The following is a 25143-nucleotide window of genomic DNA, read 5'->3' as shown; positions in this document are numbered from 1 at the left end:
ACAAAGAGGTTAAGTTAACTGGCTGAAGTCACATTATTGGAAGCATAAGACATGAAATTTAAACTCCGACTGACTGAACCTAAAGTTCAAGTATTTACTCATCCTCTCCGTAACGAGATAAATATATAACTCTAAGAAATTTTCTGATAGAAGAAGTTAAACTATTTTCACTTCCGATAGAAACCTCAGGGCCTAGTACCGGGGCTCTTGCAATGAATGTTGAAATAAAACTGCAAGTTCATGATTTTTCTGTGCCAGTTGGATAATATAAGTATCTATTTTCAGAAAATGTTATTAATTTAGAACTCTTGAATTAGGTGGATATGGTGATAATTAGTAATAATGAACAGTGGCTGTCACTTGAGTACACTCTGTGTGCCAGGCATTATGATAAACATTTGACATTCATCATCTCATTCAGTCCTTAAAATATAAAGTAGACTCTATTACTGTCTCCAATTTACAAAAACAGAGACTTAGTTTTAGGATAAGGAATTTTTCCAAAATGACATGCGATTAAATGAGAAGCCAAAATGTGGATCCAGGTCCAAATCTACAATCCATGTTCTTAGTAGCTATGCTCTATTGGAATCAAAACGAAAGGCTTTCAAAAAATGGAGCAGACGTATTGTATAAATTTTCTTGAAGGTGTGGAGTAATACAGTTATAAATTATTTCTTAAATACAAATTCAAATTTGAATTTGATTCAGATTCCATAAACATTTTTTAGGACCAGGAACTACCTTCCACTTTATCATGAACAGTCTGTACGTAACTTAAACCTCTTATTGGAAATAACTTTGAGTGTTAGAGCCACTGCTTCTAGTAATTTGCAAGCATCAAGGAAGAATGAAAATTTCAAATGGAAGGAAGGGCAGTACTAACATCTGGACTATTTTTTTCCTCCTAGATTTCAGAGTTGACAGCATAAAAGTCATTTTATTGTGCACCTTAATTGATTCAAGATATATTTAGAGTGGAACAAGATACATTTTAAAATGAAAACTTTGTGTATTTGTAAATACTTGTTTAGTAATAGGAACCAATTTCTACCGTTAAAAGGCAGATAACCTTTGTGTATTGAAATACACAATTCCTACAAAATAGTAGAAAGTTAATAAAAAGCAGTATCTAACGTTTGGATTTCATGTTCTCTGGCAACAAAGTTCATAAATACTTACCAAAATCCAAGATGGGGTCGCTGACCATGGTAGAATAACACTACCAACTGAAACCTGTAGAATGACACACATCCTACCTGGTTGTTAAAAATTAGTAACCTATACACTATACAACACAAATTTTTAATTCTGGCCAAATAATGTCATAAACAGCAGTCGGCCTTGACTTCTCTGAAACAGAGTGCCTAATGAACACTCCTCAAGGCGAATCTAGCAGAAACTTAAGAAACGATGGTAGAAGAACTGATTCTCAGTGCTTTAAGTATTTTTTATTAGCAGAGCATCATCTACCAGCATCTCTTCCATAGCCTGGCTGATTCTCGGCAAACCCATTAGTCCCTGTTGGCAGGTTTTATCTTGATGCTACAATTGGGGCTCGGGGAAGGTTCCCAGCTGATCATTGACAGGTTAACAGCAGAACCTCGCTGGACAAAAAGCTTGCAAGTTGGTGAACCAAGGCTCCTCATCTGACAGTTAAGCTTAGAGTTATACTTCAAAACAAAACACTCTGTATACGGAGTCCTGAGGGAACTTTGCACTGTAAGGTACTGAACAGTTAGTGTTCAGCCAAAGTCTGGGAAAAGAGCCAGGATGCCCTTTAAAATTTCCGACTTCCTCAGAATTTCAGGTAGGAGATCCCTGATATTCCTGCTGAGCCGTCCAGGACTCTCGTTCAGGCAGAGCCACATTCTAGTGCGTTCTCAAGTTCCTTCTTCCTTTCACTTTCTCCCCAAGGAACCTTAACCAGGCCCACCCGCAACCCTACCCCATCGCCGCACTTAACGCTTCCGTGTTTGTCAACAAACCCACTTGGTCCTCTATTTCTGAGGCGGCGGGACCTCTCCGCTTTCAGCGAGATACGTCATCCAAAAAAAGTCCCCGAGACCAGTTTTCTCCTCTAGCCTTACACTCACCTCAGGCCCAAAAAGTTTCATTCGAATGTCCGCCACCCGGCTATTCAAATTCAGCCTCGAGATTCAAACTCAAGCCAGCTTTCTCAGCGCCTCTTTTCATTGGCTGCCGTCTTCGTGACGTCACCACGCAGGACGTGGCCGTGGCGCGCCGCAGATTGGCGCCAGGCGTCTTAGCGGCGCGGAGCACTAGAAGCTGCCTTACTCCGCGTCACCGTGGCAACGCGGAGGCTGTTTCCGGAGGCGTTGGCCGAGGTGGGCGGGGTTAGGCTGCAGCTGCAGGTGGGAGGCAGACACCTGGGATCTTCAGGAAGCCTTCAGACCGTGGGCACGGGCCCGGTTCCTGGGTTCAGGGTGTGAGTGAGACGAGTGCGGGCAGGGCTTGGTCATGCCCTCTGCTAGGGGGAGAGGCGGAGCCTGTGGGTATGGATTAATGGGTTTTGGGTGTTTATTTTCTCCTTTTCTCTATTAAGCAATGAGGCCTCCAAGGCACAGGTCCCGTGATCTGGAAGCTATAGGGGCCTGTTCCTTCCAGCCACTTTCACGTGGACACAACTGGAGTCAATTCATCTAAATTAATCGAAAGTCCAGGACTTTTGGTTTGAGGGCCCAGGCTTCGTTGCTCAGGAACCCCAGGCCCATTCCCTTAGTGCCTGCTGACTGTGAAACTATTTGTTGTATGACTGTTTTTTCCATTTCTTTCTAAGATGGCATTACAAAATAAATTTATTCAAATTTATTGGCCTAGTTCATTATTGGATGCAGTGGGCTTTTAAGTCCTGGGTTGTAGTTAGAATTTTAGAATGTAACTATAAAAAGAAAAATATATATATATCTGGAAAAAAAATGGCAGATGTGTTTGCTAAGAGAATTCATCGTTTATTTCTCATGATATTTTTAATAGTATGATCTGAATTTTTGTTGTTCTTATGTTACTATTGTTGTATCCATTCATTCAATAGTTATTGATTGTATATTTTAAGGACATAATAGCACACAGTTGAGTCAAACTGCTGGCCCTCTTGGAGCTTATGTTCTAGTGATTCAACATCACCGTATATACAAGATGGCACACCACCAAATGTAGAGTATTATAAGTGAACAATGTAGGGGAAACCCTCATATTATAGGCATTTATTTCCTATTGAAGAAAATCAGAAGCACTTTGTATTGTATATGTATTGTATATGATGCATAATATATGATTATTTCTGAGCACTGGTTAGAGCATTAATAAAGCTACTAATTGCTGGCTGTACTAGATGGATCTTAGCTAATGAATAGTGATTTGTATGGTGCTGGGTTTGGTAGTAAAACTGAGAAGGCTTTTTATTTCAAATATGTACTCACTCTGTGGTACTTTACCTTTGATATCCCGAGCATTTTATTAATTTTATATATATTATCTAATCACTTCCAAGTTTTAAAACAGCCCATGAGATGTATATACTATTTATTTTACTGAAAGGAAAACTGAAGTTTTCAGAAAATCTCTTAAGAAAAATATTTCTTTTGAAGGGTACAACCCAGCCAATTCAGAATGGAGTCACTTGTTTCTGAAATACTTTCTAGATTAAGTGATATTAAGATGATATCCTAATCTAGTCTGAAAATAGGCATGTTTTACCAATTCCTTGTAAAACTGTACTGATCATTGCTAAAGGAGAAGTGTTTAAATTTCTTTCTTTTTGATAGCCACATTGTATAAGGCTGAACCAATTTTCACGGGTGTTTCTACACCTAATCTAGTGCTTATTTTACATTTAAATTCTCCATCACACTTGCCGTTTAAAAGAGTTCAGATTATGAAGTTCATATTCTTAAGGAATTGTCCATATCTCTTAAGGAGTAAGATAAATTTTAACGTTACAATCAATGTCATTACACTGGCAGCTGGCTTCTCTTTAGTTGGCAAGTCATTAAGGAGTGTAAGAAAGGATAGGAAACGTGTATTTTGTAACGAAATGAAGGCAAAAGAACCAAAATTGTTCAAACACGTAGTACTAAGGATACAGAAATTCCCACCTTTCATTAGGAATTAAGAGTATAACTTAACTGCTGTCTTTTAGAACACAGAAATTTAACATAGGTTTAGAGTAAACTGAAAAGAGTGGAGAAAAGACAAAATGGAAAGTTAGATTTGAAGTTGCATCAGACATTAAAAAAAAAAGTAAAAGTGAATTTAAAGCTGGCAATGGTAGGAGTTTATATCTCACTCCATCCCCAGGAACACCTTTTGGAGCCCGAGCGCCTGCGGGACCATATGGCAGCTGGGGACTGGAAGCAACGGAACCAAAGGCAGACGGTCCTCGGTTGCTGGGGCGGACGTGGGCCCAATCTGTCCGTTCCCGCAAGTTTCCCCCAGGGCTGGGACCTGGGCGAGCGGCAAATTCAGATTTTCCCGGATCATAGTGTTCGTCGCGGGCCCGAGTTGGAGGCTAACTGAGAAGTCTTCGTTCCTCAGGTGAGGAGAAGGTGGTCGAGTCCCGGGAGCTCTTTTGGAACCCGCTCCACGCCTGTGGGGGAACTTCAGGGGACGACGGATTCGCCCAGCGCAAAGGAAACTCGCGCCTCTGCTCTTACGCTTACTCTCCTCAGCATTCATTCATACCGAGTTCAGAAGTTTCTAAACAGTTTCCCTCGTCCGAGTGTAATTCTTACGCAAAAGAGTGGATTTTTTTTCCTTCTTCTTCTTTAGGACCTTTTTCACGTTCTCTGCGTTCGGTTGCCAGCCTCCAGGTCGACTTTTTGGCCTTAGGAATTAAATTTCCAAAGAGTTTTCTCTGCAGGGGGAGCTGACTGCAAAGATGGTAATTGGTAGTACCATTGAGGAAGTAGTTTTCAAAGGTATCGCTCACCTTTGTGTTCCCACGTTTAAAAGAGTAACCTGGCTAATTCCGTGGTCTCAGCAGCTTAGACTGAATTTTGCTGGCAGGCAAAAGTTAAATGGCTTACCTAGAAAACCACAGAGTTGGCTCCAAAGCTTAGATTTCCTGACATCCTGCTTCTTTACTGTAAACAGAGGGAACTTAAAACTATCTTAAATCTTTTAGGGTGGCTGGTTCTTAGCAGACTGCAGGAGTGCTCTGAGTTACCTGATAGGAGATTGGGCTGCAGAAGAGAGGGGATTCCCTTTAGAGCTTGCCCCCTTCCATTTTTAGGGACATATTAAAAAACACAGCCAAAGAGGAAGGTTAATTATTGAAATGTTTTCTCTATGCTTACTCAGGTTAGTAGCCAATTCATGCATAATAAACTCTACAGGCTTTGTACTTTGAATATATTTGAGTAAATACAAAGAAATTGATTGCAGAAGAAAATTAAATGCTGTTAAAAACTTTTTTTTTTTAATCCTACTTGCCTTTCCCTGCATGGTTCTGATTCTGATATTGGAATTGATGGACTTTTTTGTTTGATTGTTTTGTTAAAAAATTATCAAAATCTGAACATCCCGTTTAGATTGTTTACATTTATTGGATAGGCAAAATAATAGAAAAAGTTTTGGTTGTATTGTTTAAATACAGATTCCAGTATTGAGGGCTGTACATCGTTACAGTGTCTTCTGTTGGTGCCACACTGTATACTGTGTTTCCAGGTGGAGTAGACCAAGCAGTAGGATATTGGCTCCTTAAAAAAGAAGAGTCTAATTCATGGCATACTAAAAATACATAGGCAGTGTAATCAAAGTACCTTTCAATTACATGACTGTATTAAATAAAGCCAGTGGGCCGGGTTTATAACATAGAGGTTAAGATGAAAAATTCTGGGGAAAGAATGCTGGTGTTACAATTCTAGCTTTATGACTCTCCAACTGTGTGACCTTTTGCAGATTACTTCTCTGTTTTCTCCTCTGTAAAATGGAAATAATAATAGTACCTACCTCTAAGTGTTGGAGTAAGAATTGAATGAGTTAGTACATGTAGTGTGCTTAGACAAGTAAGTGGTACTTAGTAAGTGCTCAATAAATGTTAGCATTTATTTTGAAATATGTTAGAAATGCCAAGTTAGAGCATAATTTGGCTTGTGTAAACTTTCTGGAAGCATAAGGCATAATTCATAATCTGGCTAATTTGTTAACTGCTCAACAACTAAAATTGTTATACTGTTATATAACATTATATAGCATTTATATATATAATTGTTATACAGATGTTATACTGAACATCTAAAATTAAAACACTCATTTAACAAACTTTTTTGGCATAGTTTTTCTGTGTCATATTTGCAACATAATTATGTGAATTATGTCTTTGGTACAGTTGACATTATCCTCACGGTTACATCTTATTGATACTATATACAATATCAAATATATATTTTTATTTTACAATTATTACATGTGATTGACTTTTCAACATCATTCTTCATTTTCTATTGCAAAAGGAAGTTAAGGCATATTTAAGCAAAATTTATCTTAGCTATTTTGAGAATGTGATTTTTCGTAGGGTTAGGGAGACAGGTGAAATTTTCTAAAGCAACGTTTGATACAAACATTAATTCTGTAGAATCTGGAATTTATCCAACCATTTTTTATTTTCCCCCAGAAAACAAATATTGAGCACCTAGTATGTATCTAATTTTGTGGAATATAAAGGTGTGGTTCTTACTTCTAAGTAACTCATAATTCATGAGGAAGGAAGAGTAGTGTTAAATTGTTATTTATTGTAAGTGTCAAAAATGTTGTTTGCAACTGCAAACAACATTTGGAGTAAAGAGCGTAATATATTCAAAAGGTATTGTTAATATATTTCATAAATTATGTTTTTTCTTCTGCATTTTAAAGAGTGGAGCATTACAGAATAAAATGGAACAAGTTAGAGGGAAAAAAAAGGAATGTATCAGTTATTCACTTGATTTTTTTGTTGGGGGCAGGGAGCAGACAATTAAAACAGTGTTGGATGTGAAATGTCAAAGTGTGTTCAATGGAGTGTTTATAAAGTATAGATAAAATGATACATATGTCACTGATACAGGGCATGGTGAGATGATTTTGTCAAAAATTATCCATGACAAATTACAAGGTTTTTTCACAGACTGATAACCTCTTTTTCTTTTCGGTTGTACATGCATAGCCTTTTTTCAGTTTCTCAAAGTTAAATTGAAAATTAAGATTTAGCATTATGTGAAAAACAATTAAAAGGGTTTGAAATTAGAGAACCTGTGAATCTAAAATAGAATGATATTTATAACCCCTTAAGCCATCTGGATAGCTTTTTCAGATTAACGGTTTTGATGCACTGAACCCGTTATTTAAACTTAATTAAAATTCAAAAAAGCGTATTTCAGAAAATGATTAATAAATATTCATATCTCTGATGGTTAAAACATTAATGGTCTTAGAGCTTATCAGGCCACATTAAAAATTATATTTTCAGATAGTCTCTGGGGTTCTTTTGGTTTCCTTGCTTTATGTAAGGAGGGTAGTCACCTTCACTTGTTTGAAATGATGAGTTTTATATATTTTTCATGTGGTAAATATTGCACACTAATTTGCTTTCCCCCAAGTATTATAACATTCTTTTTTAAAAAAAATCCAACAATCATGATTTTAATTTTTTTCTAGATTTGTTGATCTACAGAATGCTTCGATACCCATATTTTTGTAGAATCCATAAAAATTTTCTTTCATGCTGGTTGGAATCTGGCATATTTAATTTGGGTGTCTGGCCAAAAAAAATACATGCTACAGCAGAAAGATATAATGAATATGAAGCCCAGGAGGAAACAGATCAAACTGGAGTTCAGGAGTTACACAGATCTCAAGATAGAGATTCTGGAGTGATGACTAAGTTACATATTCCAGTGATGGTGGATGAAGTTGTTCGTTGTTTGGCACCACAGAAAGGGCAGGTAAGTTGATGAATCTTTTATTTTCTAACACTTTTTACTTGAAATACAATTCACTTAATGTTCACATTTAAGTGTTTTTTAGTGTATTTACAAGGTTATACAATTATCATCACTGTCTGATGCAAGAACATTTTTGTTATCCCAACAGGAAACTCCAAACCCATTAGCATTCACTCCCCATTGATTCCCTTCTCCTTGTGCCTGACAACCTGCTAATCTATTTTTTGTTTATATCAATTTGTCTGATCTGGACATTTCATATCAATGAATTCATACACTTTGTGATCTTTTCTACGTGCCTTTTACTTAGCATGTTTTCAAGATTTATCCATGTTGTGATGTGTGTCAGTAATTATTTCTTTTTATTCCTGAATCATTCCATTGTATGGATATGACTTTTTTTTTAATCCGTTCATCAATTGATGAGGTTTACATTTCCATGTTTAGACTACTCTGAAATGCTGCTATGAACATTCATGTAAAAGTTTTTGTGTGAACATGTATTCAGTTCTTTTGGGCATGCGCCTTGGAGTGGATGCTGGGTCATATGCTAACTCTATGCCTAACTTTTTGAGAATATGCCAAACTGTTTTCCAGAGTTGGTTAGTTTCATCAAATAACAGTTTTAAAAGGAAAAGAATATTATGTTTTATGTGGTTAGGATATGAAAATGAAATTCTACTATAGCTTCTTGAGAATTTTAATATCTTTTTAGGAATGACTGGAGACAAAGGTAGAAGTTTCAATTCCCATCCTGTTTTCTTAGGCTGAGTTTTCAGCTACCCTTCTGTTTTACTGAGAATTCTCCAGAGAAATAGGACCAACAGGATGTGTAGGGGAGGCGTGAATATATATGTGGTTGTTAAGAGAGAAAGAGAGATTGATTGATTTTAAAGAATTGCCTCAAATGATTATAGAGGGTTGGTAAATTCTGAATTTCCATAGTAGGCTAGCAGGCTGGAGACTCACTTAAGACTTCCAGTTTGAGTCCAAAGACAGTTGACTGGAAGCATTTCTCCCTGTTCCAGGGAGGGCAGTGTTTGTTCTGTTAAGGCTTTCCAGTGATTGGATGAGACCAACCCATTTTTTTGGAGGATAATCTACCTTACTCAGTCCAGCAATTTAGATGTTAATCTAAGTTTAATTTAATTGTTATCTGAATGTTAAATTTAAATTTTATCTGAACGCTAGTTAAATGTTTTCTGCTAGTAGCAAAAACCAAATATTTATTTTGCAGTAACCCATGAAGTAGAGAAATAACCAAAGAAAAACAAATGCCATAAAATCTCCTCCTAATTCAGTATTTTATGTGCCTTTTTTCAAAAACCAAGTGGAATAAAATTAGGCGATTCTATGACTTGACCTACCCTGTTGTTTCATTGTTTAAGTTCCTGATAAATATAATATTGGTTTGTTTTTATATTTCTATTGTTCGGATTTGAGTTTTCTAGTTACTTTTTATTGAAAGTTTAATTTTATGAATGTTATTTCTGAGAACTTTAATGTGAGGTACACTTAGAGACAATGTTATTTCTTACCTTTTCTGTTATCTGGCAGACAGCTTTATTCACTATTCCCTTAATCTTCAAGTAATAAAGAACTGCTCACAGTCCTTGGACAGGAAAGGTCTTCATTCTTCCAGAATCCATTATTTGCTGCTTTTCTTTCTGAGCCTTTTCTCCAAAATCATATTCCTTTGCAAACTATGAGGCATACATTCACCTGTATCAATCACCCACTTAATTACTGTTTTTCACATCACCTTCAGTGATAAATTTACAAATGAAACTTTTGATCATAATAAGAACTTAAAAAAATCTACATGTAGTTTTGAGTGAGGCCTTGATCACTAATATTCAATAATTATTTCCTTTTCTTTGATATTTAAAAGATGCTTACTTAAAATAATTGGTTTTGGGAATTTCTTCTGTATCATAGCCTATTCACTACATATTAATTGTACAAATATTTATGAGTTTGAATTAAAAAAGAATTGCTCTTATCTTTCTCTTCCTTAGGGCTTCCTTGATAGCTCAGTTGGTAAACAATCTGCCTGAAATTCAGGAGACCCTGGTTCGATTTCTGAATTGGAAAGATCTGCTGGAGAAGGGAGAGGCTACCCACTTCAGTATTCTTGGCCTTCCCTTGTGGCTCAGCTGGTAAAGCATCTGCCTGCAGTGCGGGAGACCTGGGTTCAATCCCTGAGTTAGGAAGATCCCCTGGAGAAGAGAAAGGCTACCCATAGGGTCTCAAAGAGTTGGACACAACTGAGCGACTTTCACTTTCACTTTTTCTCTTCCTTGGGAGTTACTCTTTGTGACCCCGTGGACTGTAACTCACCAGGCTCCTCTGTCCATGGAATTATACAGGCAAGAATACTGGAATGGGGTTGCCATTTCCTTCTCCATGGAATCTTCCTGACCCAGGGATTGAACCCAGGTCTCCAGCACTACAGGGAGACTCTTTACTGACTGAGCCACCAGGGAAGCCTTGGGAGATACAGAAGGAATTAAACAAATTATAATTCTTTCTCCTTTCTCATTTTTCATTATTTTGTATTCTGGGTGAATAATTTTTTGTAAGAAAGTACTACTTGTTCTAAAGACATTTTTCTTGCTCTTGAAGATGTTTTAGTATAGGCTACCTTGGTCAGTCTTTTATTCCTAATTTCTGAAAGCTGGAGACAATAAGCATGATCCTGTCTAGCTGAAGATGATAGCAGTTCAGAGGATATAGGGGACTTGGTGTTCTTTGCCCAGTAGTGTTGCTAATGTAGCTTGGTGCCTTGAGTGTTTCTGTAAGAGCGATAAGTTACGAGGGACATGATGGTTATGCAAGGACTAGTACCAGTAGCTATGTAATTTCCTTCAAGTAGCTTACTGTGGCTCTGCCTCAGATTCCTCATCTGTGAAATGAAGCACAACCTGTCTCATATGGTCATTGTGAGGGTTAAATGAGTTCATTTATTTAAATTGCTTAGAATGATATCTTCTGAGTAGTATAAGCTCAGTAAACATTAGCTGATACTATTATGGGGATTAAAAAGGATCAGAATTAGTAGCTAGATACAATAATATTCAAGAGAATATGTAAAATAGATAGCTAATGGGAAGTTTCTTATAACACAGGGAGCTGAAGCTGGTGCTCTGTGACAACCAGGAGGGGTGGGATGGGGTGAGGGGTATATGGGAGGATTAGGATGGAGGGGACATATGTATACTTATGGGTGATTTACATTGTTGTATGGCAAAACCCAACATAACATTGTAAAACGTAATAATTTTTAAAAAATCATGGGAAAAAAATTAGGAGAAAAATGCTAGGAGACAGCAAAAGTGGAAATAAAAGTACCAACAAAGATGAAACCAGCATGTTTGCAGCTGGAGAGTGCTGTTCCTTCTGCCTTGAACCATTCTTCAGGTCTTGAGTTAAATTTCACTTTCTCAGGGAAGCTTTTCGAGAGCCTACAGAGGAGGATTGTCTCCTGGTTAGCACATTCATGGAGTCATACAATTTTCTTTCATAGCATTTATAATTTTTTTTTAAATGAGATTATTTGTTCAGTGGATGTCTTTCCTAGAAGACTGCCCTCCATAAAAGTCATGGGCATGTTGATCTTGTCTACCGTTATATTTCTAGGGCCCAGCATAAGCACTGTAACATGACGGATTTGTAATGATTTTTAAGGCAATGGATAAAAGTCAGAGTAAACTGGAGCACAGATGTGAGGGACAGATAAAAGGAATACCCCTCAGTTACTAAGGGAGCCTCTCAGGCTCAGGACTTCTGTATGATTCCAGCCTCAATGTGGCAGGCCCAGTCTGATGAAGTAGCTAGAGAAATCTAGTAAAGGAACAGATAGGAGGACTGAGTAAATGAGCTGGTATCTAATTAATGCAGAATAGATTATGATAAATGTCAGGATAAGATTGTAAGGTTGGGTTTCTAAATACTCAAAATAAGTGTTTATCTATTTTGATATTCTAACACTTAATATTAATTTCATTGTTACTTGATTTGCTGAAGTTTTCATGGTACAAGGTATAATTTTCTTTATAAAAATGCATTATACTCTATATAATGGATTTTTCCTAACATCAATAGCAGCATTTCACTTGTTTTACTTTAAATCTTTATAATCTTTAAATAGAGATTGAGCATAAAAGAGAAAATCTTGGGGCTATAGATTTACTTTCTTTAAATATTAAAAGCTGATCAATCACAGAAAGGAGCTTATTTTGTTTGACCTCAAATTATTGAAAAAGTTAGGAACCTCTATAAGAGACAGGCCCTGTACCATAGCACATATATGAAGATGCATTTTTTCCCTAAAGAAAGGACTATATAAATTTCAGATGAAATGGACTGTGTCAACATGGAGTTGTTTCCTCTCCTTTGTTTTTAAACATATAGCTTTCTTGGAAGCAGATTTTTATTTTAAATTTTATTCTACCTTTGTTTATTTGAAAAAATGTTTCTGTTTTAAAGCATCATGGAGCTAGTTAAGTGACCTTTGTTACCAAAATACCTTCAGAAGTGTGATATTTCCAGTGTTGTACTGGTAAATATTTAACACCCGGTCTGTGGGTCAGGGTGGAGTATGGATTTCAAAAAAATAAAACCCTAATTTATTTTGTTTGCACATTTTCATGAAATACAAATTCCTATTATCGCCCTTTCAAGCTACTAACCTAGTATCATTGAATGTACCGTTAGGAAGAAATATGTACAGTTGGCTGTCTCCAACCCGTGTGAATGACACTGGATATGACTCTCACGATTGATGCCATTAGATATCTGTAGGTTATATAATGGCAAAAAATTTTGCCTGACAATTCTGAAAATTAGTATAGTCTGTCAATTTTTCCCTTAGCTTATTTGACATTCCCTACTTAAGATCTGTATTTTGTATTTCTCTACCCTGGAAGGTACCATGGTATAGCCGTAGAATACTGTTTTCATTTATTTTTTTTAGCAGTGATATTCTTTTTTTCTCTAATAAACAATCCATCCCAAATATAAAACAGGTTAAAAATGGTATTCTGTAGTGTGACTTTGTTTATCTGATTTACTGGTGCTAAAATCCATAATGTATTATGTAACAGTGAGACATTTTGTTGAGTACAAAAACTTTAAAATCAGCATCAGTGTCCTTTTATTTTTTGCACAGTTTGGATTCACATTGATAAATAAATATAAAATGTAACTGTTTTTTAAAGTTGTCGTGAAATCTCACCTTGATTTTTATTTCTATAGAAGTAGTAAGATAATTTTAATTAAATAAAAAATGGCATTTTAGTAATAAACATATAATTAAAGTTTCAATATAGCAATAAAGCAGTTACAAATATTTTTGCACCTAATTTCAGACCACCAAAATAAATGAAGCAAAAACTATCAGAATTTACGGGAGAAAGAGGTAGTGCTATAGTAATAGTTAGAGACATCAGGACCCACTCACAATATTCTATGAAACAGCCAGACAGTATTTAAATAAAGGAATAGAGAACTTAACACAGTAAACCAATTGTTTAAGACATGTACAGAACACTCTACTCAATATCAGCAACAAACACATGTCTTGAGTACACATGGGATATTTTCCAGGATAGGACATATGTTAGGCTATAAGTTCAGTCTCAATAGATTTTAAAAGATATCGTTCAGAGTATCTTCTCCAGTCACAATCGGATAATATTAGAAATCAATAGCAGAATACAATCTAGAAAATTCATGAATTTGTGAAAATTAAGTAAAACATTCTTAAACAACCAATGGATCAAAGAAGAAATCACAAGGGAAATTAGAAAATACATAGAGATGAATGAAAACAAAATCACAATATACCAAAACTTACATTACACAAGTCCTAAGGGAGAAATTTATAGCTATAAATGCCTAGATAAAAAAACAAAGTTCTCAAATCAGCAACCTAGCTGTACAACTAAAGGAACTAGGAAAAGAAGAGCAAATGAAACCCAGAGAAAAATGGTGGAGAGGATCAATGAAACCAATTTTCAGGGACCAAAAAAATTGACCAGTCAGTTGTTCCATACAAGGTTCTTCTTGACCGGCATATAGGTTTTTCAGGAGACGTAAGATGGTCTGCTATTCCCATTTCTTTAAGAGTTTTCCACACTCTTATGATCCACAAGTCAAAGGCTTTAGCATAGTCAATGAAACAGAGGTAGATGGTTTTCTTTAGTTCCCTTGCTTTCTTTATCATCCAGTGAATCTTGGCAATTTGATCTCTGGATTGAGAAAGGAGTACAACAAGGCTGTTTATTGTCATCCCATTTGTTTAACTTATATGCAGAGCACATCATGAGAAATGCTGGGCTAAAGGAGTTACAAGCTGGAATAAAGATTGCTGGGAGAAATATCAATAACCTCAGATATGCAAATGATGATACTCTAATGGCAGAAAGTAAAGAGGAACTAAAAACTTCTTGATGAGGGTAAAGGAGTAGAGTGGAAAAGCTGGCTTAAAATTAAAGATTAAAAAAACTAAGATCATGGCATTTGGTCCTAGCACTTCATGACAAGCTGACAGGGAAAAGGTGGAAGCTGTGACGGATTTCCTCTTCTTGGGCTCTAAAATCATTGTGGATGGTGACTGCAGCCATGAAATTAGAAGATGATTGCTTCTTGGTGGGAAAGCTATGACAAACCTAGACAGTGTGTTAAAAAGCAAAGACATCACTTTGCCGACAAAGGTCCGTATAGTCAAGGCTATGGTCTTTCCAGTATTCATGTGCAGTTGTGAGAGCTGGACCATAAAGAAGGCAGAGTGCTGAAGAACTGATGCTTTTGAACAATGGCGTTGGAGAAGACTCTTGAGAGTCCCTTGGACAGCAAGGAGGTCAAACCAGTCGATCTTAAAGGAAATTGACTTTGAATACTCATTGGAAGGATTGGTGCTGAAACTGAAACTTCAATACTTTGGCCACCTGATACAAATAGTTGACTCACTGGGAAAGACCCTGATGCTGGGAAAGATTGAAGGCAGAAGGAGAAGAGGGCGACAGAGGATGAAATCGTTGGATGGCATCACTAATGTAATGGACATGAACTTGGGCAAACTTTGGGAGATGGTGAGGGACAAGGAGGCCTGGCATGTTGCAGTCCATGGGGTTGCGAAGAGGCAGATGCGACTTGGCAACCGAACAACAGGAACAAAAACAATATTGACAGTCTTAGGTAGAAGGACTAAGAGAGAAAGAGAGAAGACTCAAATTAACAAATTGAAAATGGGGTGATAGCCACCAGTTCTACAGAAATAGAAAGGTTTATATGAGAGTCCTAAGAACGATTGTATGCCAACAAATTTGATGGTGGTTTAGTTACTAAGTCGTGTCTGACTCTTGTGACCCCATGGACTGTAGCCCACCAGCCTCCTCTGTCCATGGGATTTTTCCAGGCAAAAATACTAGACTGAGTTGCCATTTCCTTCTCCAGGGGATCTTCCTGACCCAGGGATTGAACCCGGGTCTTCTGCACTGCAGGCAGATTCTTTACTGACTGAGCCAACTTAGATTAAATGGATAAATTCCTAGAAACAACAAGACCTACCAAGACTAAATCAAGAAGAAATAGAAAATCTGAATAGACCTATAACTAGTAAAATCAACAATCTCTTGACAAAGAAAAGCCCCAGACCTGATGGCTTCACTGGTGAATCCTAGCAAACATTCAGTGGTGAATTAGTACGAACCCATATGAGACTTTCTGAAAAAACTGAAGAGGAGGGAATGCTTTCTAACTCGTCCAATAAGGCCAGCATATTCTTGATACCTAAGCTAGACAGAGACACTACAAGCAAAGAAAACTACAGACCGATAACCCTTATAAGCATTGACACAAAAATCCTCAGCAGAGACTTGTAAACAGAGTTAAGCAGCACATTAATAGAATTATACACCATTACCAAGTAGAATTTATTCCTGAAATGCAATGTTTTCATCAGACAAAAAAAATTGATCAATGTTATATGTCACATCAACAAAATGAAGGAAAAAGGAAAAGCATGTAATCATCTTAATGCAGAAAAATCATTTTACACAAAACTTACCACCTTTTCATAATAAAAACACTCAACAAACTAGAATAGAAGAAAAGTACCTCCATGTAATAAAAGCCTTATATAAAAAATCCACAGTAACTATGATACTCAGTAGTGAAATACTGAAAGAGTTTCCTCTAAGATCAGGAACGTGACAGTGATGCCCATTTCACCAACTCTATTCAACATACTACTGGGAGTTTTAGCTGGAGCAGTTAGGCAAGAAAAAGAAACAAAAGGCACCCATATTGGAAAGGAATAAGTAATACTATAACTGCAGATGATACGATCTTATACATAGAAAATGCTACAGATCCCACATACAAGAAATAACCCAAATCAAAACAAAAAGAACTCATAAATTAATTTAGTGAAGTAGCAGCATACAAAGGCAGCACACAAAAAATCATACATGAACAGTCAACAATCTGAAATGAAAATTAGGATATGGTTCCCTTTGTAATAGCATTGAAAAGAATGAAGTATTTAGAAGTAAATTTAACCAAGGAAGTGAAAGACACATACAAGGAAATCTACACGATATTTGTAAAACAAACAAACAAACAAACAAACATAAAAACACATCATGTATTATGGATTAGAATACTTAATATTGCTAAAATGTCAGTGTGACCCAAAGCTGCCTACTGATTCAATGAAATTTGTTCTAAAATCTTAATGATGTTATCTTAGAAATAGCAAAATCCATCCTAAAATTCATATGGAATCTAAAGGAACCCTGAATGTTCAAAAAAAATCTTGAAAAAAGACCAAACCTGGAGAACTCATGTTTGCAAATTTCAAAACTTACTGCAGAAGTACAGCAATCATAAGAATGTGATACCGACATAAAGTCAGACATATAAACCAATGGGATAGAAAAGAAAACCTGGAAATAAGCTCTCACGTATATGGCCAAATGATTTTTGACAAGGGCACCTAGGACATTCAATGGGGAAAGGGCATTCTTTTTAATAAATAGTGCTGAGAAAACTGGATATCTATGTAGATAAGAATTAAGTTTGACTCTTATATAATACTACATAAATAAATTTACTCAAAGTGGATCAAAGATATAAATGTAACACCTGAAACCATAACACTCTTAGAGCAAAAACTTCTCGACATTGGATTTAGCAGTGATTTCTTGGGTATAACACCAAAGATAGTCAAAGAAAAAGATAGATAAATTGTACTTCATGAAAAATTTAAAAATTTCGGCATGAAAAGACACTACCAACATAATTGAAAAAGTGACTTGTAGAATGGGAAAATATTTGTAAATCATCTATCTGGTATCAATTTAATATGCAGAGTATATAGAAAAAATTTAAAACTCAACAGTGCAAAACAAATTACCTGATTCAAAAATGGGCAAAGAACTTGAATAGACATTTCTCCAAAGAAGAGATACAAATGGCCAATAAGCACATGAAATGATTCACAAGATCACAAATTAGGGAAATGAAAATCAAAACTACAGTGGGATACCACCACAACCATTAGAATGACTACTGTCAAAAAATGAGAAAACAACAAGTGTTTGGTGAGGATGTGGAGAAATTGGAACCCTTGAGCACTGCTGATAGAATATAAAATGATACAAATGCTGTGAAAAACAGTTTGCCACTTCCTCAAAATTTAAAGCAGAATATTATGATCCAGCAATTCCATTTCTGAGAATATGTACTCAAAAGAATTGAAAGAAGGATCTTGAAGGAAATATTTGCACACCCATGTTCATGGCAGCATTCACAATATCCAGAACATGCAACTAACTCAAGCTTTTGTTGATGGGTGAAGAGAAGCAAAATATGACCTACACATATAACAGGGTATTATTCAGTCTTAAAAAGAAGGGAAATTCTTCAGTATGCTACAGCATGGATGAACTATAAAGACATTTTGGTAGATAAATAAACCAGTCATAAAAAGACATACTAACTATATGATTCTACTTACTAGAGACACTTAGTGTAATCAATATCGTGGAGACGGAAAGTAGAATGGCAGTTGCTAAGAGCTAGGGAAGAGGGGAATGGGGAGTTATTGTTTAATAAGTATGGAGTTTGAGAAGATAAAATGAGTTATATAAATGGATGGTAGTGATGGTTGTGTAACACTACGGATGTGTTTAACACCTACCATTGAAAGCTACACTTAAAAATGGTTAAGATGATTAGGTTTTATGTTGTTTTAGCATAATAAAAGTTTGTTTTAAAAAAATGCAAGTTCCTGATTTGAAGAAAACGCACTTTTTTATATTAATTCATGGCTACTAGAAATAGATGATTGTTTCATAATTATATGCAAACATTCAAGTAAAATAAATATTGTTGCTATTCTATTTTACTGTCACAGATTCTGCGTTTCTTGCAGATTTTTTTCTATGTGTACTTCTAAAATATCTTTATATTTTAAAGTCCCATTAATACTAGATTGCATGATTGGTTTTCTGTTTATTATGTATGGTATTTTATTAGTACCATGAAATCAAGTGGGCCTTGGAAAGTGTTACTTTGAACAAAGCCAGCTGAGGTGATGAAATTCCAGCTGAACTATTTAAAAATCCTAATAGACGTTGCAGTTAAAGTGCTGCACTCAGTACGTCAACAGTTTTGGAGAACTCAGCAGTGGCTGCATGATTGGAAAATCATGTTCAAACTACTGTACAATTGCACTCATTTATCGTGCTAGCTGGGTTATGCTCAGAATCCTTCAAGGTAGGCTTCAGCAGAATGTGAACTGAGACCTTCCAGATGTACAAGCTGGGTTTCGAAGATGCAGAGAAACCAGGGATCAAATTGCCAACATTCATTGGATCACAAAGAAAGCAAGGGAATTCCAGAAAAACATTTACTTCTGCTTCATTGGCTATACTAAAGCCTTCGACTGTGTGGATCACAGCAAACTGTGGAAAATTCTCAAAGAGGTGGGAATACCAGACCACCTTACCTAGAAACCTGTATGTGGGTCAAGAAGCAATAGTTAGAGCTGGACATGGAACAACTGAGTGGATCAAAACTGGAAAAGGAACATGGCAAGGCTCTGTACTTTCACCCTGCTTACTTATATGCAGAGTACATCATGCAAAATGTTAGGCTGGATGAATCACAAGCTGATATTAAGATAGCTGGGAGAAACATCAATAACCTCAGATATGCAGATGATACCACTCTAATGACAGAAGATAAGAACTACAGAGCCTCTTAATGAGGGTGAAAGAGGAGAGTGAAAACGCTGGCTTCAAGCTCAAAATTAAAAAAACTAAGATCATGGCATCCAGTCCCATCATTTTCATGGCAAATAGATGATGAAAAAGTGGAAGCAGTGACAGGTTCTCTTTTCTTGGGTTCCAAAATCACTGCAAATGGTGACTGCAGCCATGAAATTAAAATACACTAGCTCCTTGAAAGGAAAGCTATGACAAAACTAGATAGCATATTACAAAGCAGAGACATCATTTTGCTGTCAAAGGTCCATATTGTCAAAGCTATGGTTTCTCCAGGAGTCATGTAGATGTGAGAGTTGGACCATAAAGAGGCTAAGCACTGAAAAATTAATGCTTTTGAATTGTGCTAGAGAAGACTCTTTGGAGTCTCTTGGACTGCAAGGAGATCAAACCAATCAATCCTAAAGGAAATCAATCCTAAATATTCATTAGAAGGACTGATGCTGAAGCTGAAGCTTCCATACTTTGGCCACCTGATGCGAAGAACTGACTCCCTGGAAAAGACCCTGATGTTGAGAAAGGTTGAGGGTAGGAGAAGGGGACGACAGAGGATGAGATAGTTGGATGGTATCACTGACTAAATGGACATGAGTTTGAGCAAACTCCAGGAGATAGCATAGGATAGAGGAACCTGCTCTGCTGTAGTCCACGGAGTTGCAAAGAATCTGACACGACTTAACGACTGAACAACAACAATTTATTTAATACATTATAGGTCTGCACTACCTGGTGATGTGATGAACATTTTACATACTCTTGTTAAGGTATTTAAAATCTTTTAGACAGCCAACAGTAATAAACACAAAACAATTAGACAATTAGATAATGAATTCTTATATTTGATCATTTAATTAAAATTTTTTGTCTCTTCTTTTTTTTTGGTAAAAACTACAGTTTATCAGCTCTAATGTGTACTAGTGAAACCCACATTATTCAAACTATCAAATTTAGAATTTCCTCTTAGAGTTTTAGGGTGGGGCTTATGGGCATTTGAATCTCAATGGTAAATTTAGCATATTTTCTCTAACCGGAATATATATATTTAATGTTATTTATAAGATACTTTTTCATATCATAAGAAATGTGAAAAACTGATTCAGAAATGAGTTTTCTGGTTGTATTTTCAGATTTTATTTGGCTTTTTTGTTGTTTAGTTGGTAAATTGTCTTCATCTCTTTTGCAATGCATGGACTGTAGTCTACCAGGCTCCTCTACTCTTGGGATTTCCCAGGCAAGAATACTGTAGTGGGTAGCCATTTCCTTCTCCAGGGGATCTTCCTGACCTAGGGATCAAACCCACCCCTTCTGCTTGGCAGGTGGATTCTTTACCACTGAGCCAGGGAGCCTTTAGCTAAATGAGTTACTCATTTGTGCCAAAATGTTTCGTAGTTTCTTTAACAATTCTTAGTGTTAGAAATCCCTGAGCAATAGTCCAGTCATTGTTACATAGATTATAACTAAAAGGATAATAAGTTGTTCTTGCTTATTTTCCCATAAAGATATTAGTACTATTTAAAATACTCATATTATGTGCTTTTATAATTTACATATGATTACAATAGTTTTCATATTAAAATCTTTAATAATTGCAGTGTATATCCACCCTTTCTAGTAAGTTCAGTATCTGTGAGAATTTTCTTGCTTTTCTTTCAGTGACTTAGTACAGTTTTATCAGTGAATATAATTGTCTTCGTTAGAATTTAGAAGCACAGTATAAATACAGGACATTGGGCCTTTATTTACATAAATAAGATCAATAACTTAATCAATTCTTTTGCCTATCCAGTGTCTTTAAATTATCTTCTTATGATTTGCTCTTTTAATAGTCCAGAAACTGAATCCTACTTTTTTGCCATTCAAATATGAGCATTAAATTTTTTTTTTGCTTTAAATTTAGCCTAAAAATTAATTAGAAATTACAGTATCCTGCTTTGATGATAACTTCCAAATAAATGTGGTTCCATTGTTGTGAAAATGATCTTCCATTTAAAAAGTCAGATATATGTACTTAATTTTAAGTTTTATTTGAGCCATTCTTCAAGTTTAGTAAATAGAGACCTAGGAAGAAACAACTGTCCATTCTGTAAGGGAAGCTCATGGGAAGAAAAAGAAACAGGTGAAGTTTTTTTGTTCACAAAGCACATTTGCATGAGTCATCCTGAGTACTGGTTACTCTATTTAGGTCAGCACTAGTCCCTGATCAATAGTCTAATCATAGTTACTGCAAGAGCCTAGGTCCAGTGGTTCTTTCTTTTCCTATTGTTTTTCTAGGTCCCATATTATTTTTGTTAAAAGTGCTCATAAGTATACCTTGACCTTGTGAGTTCTCAGAACATTTCATTTTACTCTTCTTCCACTACCTTCTCCTCATATAACTACTTAGCTGTAAGTAGCATACTTAAAATGTTATTTTATAATAAACCAAGTTACAAAGCTTTATGGTGACTCATCTTACTGTAATGATCTGTGAACTCTCTCTTTCTTCTTCTTCTTTTTTTTTTTTTGTGGGTGCTAGTTTTGTCTCCTTTGGGTGAAACAGATATTTACCAGGAGATAATGTACATTTAAAGATTTTATTTGCTTTTATGAATGTTGTTTCAGAAAGCATTTATATGCATTTTTATAGCTACTTACCTTTTCTTTTCTGTGTAAACGTTTCACTTGGTTTGTTTGAGTCCTTAATGTATAAGATGTTATATTGCATTGTATACTAATTTTAAGGATGTATTTTATCCTTGTCATATTCATTTACTCTGTGTGATATAGAATATTTTTCTATGTTTATAATTAAATTTCCAGAAAAAAAATTATTTTGTTATATATGTATATGTTTTTTTCTTTTTGAAAAGCAAAAGAAATTAACTCTGGATATATAATATATTTATAAAGATGGAGGATTTTTCACATGAGGCCAGTGTATACTGGGAAAAACATTATTAGTACAAAAACATTATTAGTACATTAGTACAACATGAAGTTGTAGAAGATTTTAATGTTTGTGAAGCCCTTTTATATATTATCGTCTGTGCTTCCCATTAGTGTTGATCTCAGTAGCATATTGTACAAAGTAACATGTTAACTGCAGGAAAAAAAGAGGAAATATGTCCAGTCCTTTTGTTGTATTGGAACCGTGTAGTAATAAGTGATATTGGTTGGACTTGAATGCTCCTAGCTACCAGTCAGATTATGTGGTTTATGTTTTGTTTTTCCACCATTAGTATTAGTTCTTAGTACCTAGTGGTCAGCCTACAAAAGCTTCAGGACCTGTATTAGGCCTCTAAACTTATAGGTCAGGTACTTTGGTCTAACATCCCTAGAACATAGATCACTAGCTTCCTTGGCACATGAGGGACTACATCAGTGCTCAGTCATTTGAAGTATGTTAATTCCAGAAAAACATCTACTTCTGCTTCATTGACTACACTAAAGCCTTTGTGTGGAACAGAACAAACTGGAAAATTCTTAAAGAGACGGGAATACCAGACTACCTTAACTGCTTCCTGAGAAACCTGTATGCAGATCAAAAAGCAACAGTTCATACCAGACATGGAATAATGGACTGGTTTAAAGTTGGGAAAGGAGTATGTCAAGACTGTATATTGTCACCCTGCTTATTTAACTTCTATGTGATGGCACCCCACTCCAGTACTCTTGCCTGGAAAATCCCATGGACGGAGGAGCCTGGAGGGCTGCAGTCCATGAGGTCGCTAAGAGTCAGACAGGACTGAGCGACTCACTTTCACTTTCATGCATTGGAGAAGGAAACGGCAATCCACTCCAGTGTTCTTGCCTGGAGAATCCCAGGGACGGGGGAGCCTGTGGGCTGCCTTATATGGGGTCGCATAGAGTCGGACACGACTAAAGCGACTTAGTAGCAGCAGCATGCAGAGTATATCATGCAAAATGCTGGACTGGATGAAGCTCAAGCTGGAATCAAGATTGCCTGGAGAAATATCAATAACCTCACATATGCAGATGACATCACTCTATTGGCAGTAAGTGAAGAGGAACTAAAGAGCATCTTGATGAAAGTGAAAAAGGAAAGTGAAAAAGCTGTCTTAAAACTCAACTTTCAAAAATTAAAATCATGGCATCTGGTCCCATCACTTCATGGCAAATAGATGCAGAAACAATGGAAACAGTGACAGACTTTTTCTTGGACGCCAAAATCACTGCTAATGGTGGCTGCAGGCTTGAAATTAAAAGATACTTGCTTGTTGGAAGAAAAGCTATGACAAACCTGGACAGCGTTTTAAAAAGCAGAGACATCACTTTGGCCATCTGATACAGAGAACTGACTCATTAGAAAAGACTGATGCTGGGAAAGATTGAAGGCAGGAACAGAAGGAGATGGGAAGACAGAGGGTGAGATGGTTGGATGGCATCACCGACTTGATGGACATGAGTTTGAGTAAACTCCAGGAGATTTTGTAGGACAGGGAAGCCTTGCATGCACACAAAACACTTAAGTTCAATTTACAACTATTTACATAGTATGTACATTGTATCAGGTATTCTGAGTAGTTAAGGGATGATTTAAAGCATATGAGAGGATGGGCATAGGTTATATGAAAATACTCCATGAGGTAGCAAAGAGTTGGACACAGCTGAGCAACTGAACTACAACATGCTGCTTTTGTTATCACAACACTCTGCCGAGGAGTTCTGGTCTGTCTCAATGGTCAGGTCACTGTTTTTTTTCAGAGCTTGTTCCCCGATTGATCTTTCACTTTAGGTAGGAAATCTTCTGTTTGTAATGATAGGAGAGGGGGATAAATTGCTCAAAGAAGGTATAGGATAAATTGACTAGAACCATCAAGACTGAGTCTTAGAAATAGAGCTGGAGAGAAAGGGTGCTGTCCAGGGCAAGAAACTGTAAGAGAATGTTTTCAGGAAATAGTGTTAATACTAAAAAGGGAAATGGACTTCATGATTTTCCATCTTCTCTATGTTTTTCCTTTTTTTTCTTGCCCCTTGCTACCTAATGTTTCTTCACTGTGGTTTTGATTTTACTCTTCTTTTATAGCAGAAATCATGAAATAAAGCAGATTCAGTCATCTGCCCTTCCTATTTTAGAAATGATCTTCAAAATAGTCTCATGAAGACTGACTTTTCCACCAGTCCAGAATATTCTACCAAGGTGATTTCTTCTTTGAGTAATACGTGTGAAACCAACATTTTTGAATAGAAAGTTTTGATTTTGCTTTACTTTAAAATGATCAAAACAGCAAACTAATGAATGAACATGAAGCCAGCTTTTCTTGCTAAGGACTACTTAGAACTTAAATGCAATTTGAGCTATTTCAGAAAGGAGAATTAGATAATTATGAGAGAAAAATATTTTATTTTTCTTGGTTTAATATTTTTGTAACATCATTTTCATAACAGAAACTGCCCAGATTTTTCTAAAGTTATTTAGTTAATAATATATAATTATATCCACAAAGGGAAATTTATGCTATAAAAAGTCAGATATTCATTTGCATTATGATATAAAAAGTAAGGTATTAATTTGCTTTTTAAATAAGATGAAATACAGCATTCCTCTCTAGCTCATTAGGTCAGTTTAGGATGTTAACCACAGTATTGCAGTCTCTGATACTTTTTACTTAACTTCTGTGATAATGAAAGATCAAGAATTAACTAGTTAGATGCAAAAACAATAAAAACATTTTTGACCCTTACGTTTGATTTTGAGTTGGGATGATTGCATATTCCAGATACTGCTTTAAGTTGTATAACTGGTGTTCATTTCTTTTGTTTTATATTGGTTTTGGGTAAAAAGTCTTGTAAGTCTTTCCAAAATGTAACCTTACATACCTTAATGTCTGGGCATTTAAGTCAAACTCTTCTTAACTGGCTTAAGGTTGTAATTTTGAATATCTATTCTTATTCTCTTCTATGTA

At 35.9% G+C, this 25143-nt stretch overlaps 2 protein-coding genes across 14 annotated transcripts in view; one reads left to right on the top strand and one right to left on the bottom strand.

The window, feature by feature from the left end:
• The window catches only part of KIF18A (kinesin family member 18A), an 84965-nt gene extending 82730 nt beyond the window's left edge, over positions 1-2235 (bottom strand). For both annotated transcript variants that reach the window (XM_006068008.4, XM_044929319.2), the window contains exon 1: positions 2097-2235. The gene's annotated coding sequence lies outside the window, so the exon portion shown is untranslated. The remainder of the gene's footprint in view (positions 1-2096) is intronic.
• METTL15 (methyltransferase like 15) overlaps positions 2223-25143 on the top strand; it is a 231832-nt gene continuing 208911 nt past the window's right edge. For 9 of the 12 annotated variants that reach the window (XM_025266318.3, XM_025266319.3, XM_006068011.4 and 6 more), the window contains exons 1-3: positions 2223-2348; positions 4321-4557; positions 7657-7943. In XM_025266318.3, the coding sequence (XP_025122103.3) occupies positions 7674-7943 (270 nt within the window). In that variant the 5' untranslated portion in view covers positions 2223-2348; positions 4321-4557; positions 7657-7673. The other 3 variants (XM_006068010.4, XM_006068012.4, XM_044929321.2) reach the window with 3 other exon arrangements.

This window comes from Bubalus bubalis, chromosome 16 (assembly GCF_019923935.1).
Source record: "Bubalus bubalis isolate 160015118507 breed Murrah chromosome 16, NDDB_SH_1, whole genome shotgun sequence".
Classification (NCBI taxonomy): domain Eukaryota; kingdom Metazoa; phylum Chordata; class Mammalia; order Artiodactyla; family Bovidae; genus Bubalus; species Bubalus bubalis.
This window is presented reverse-complemented; position numbering and strand designations above follow the sequence as displayed.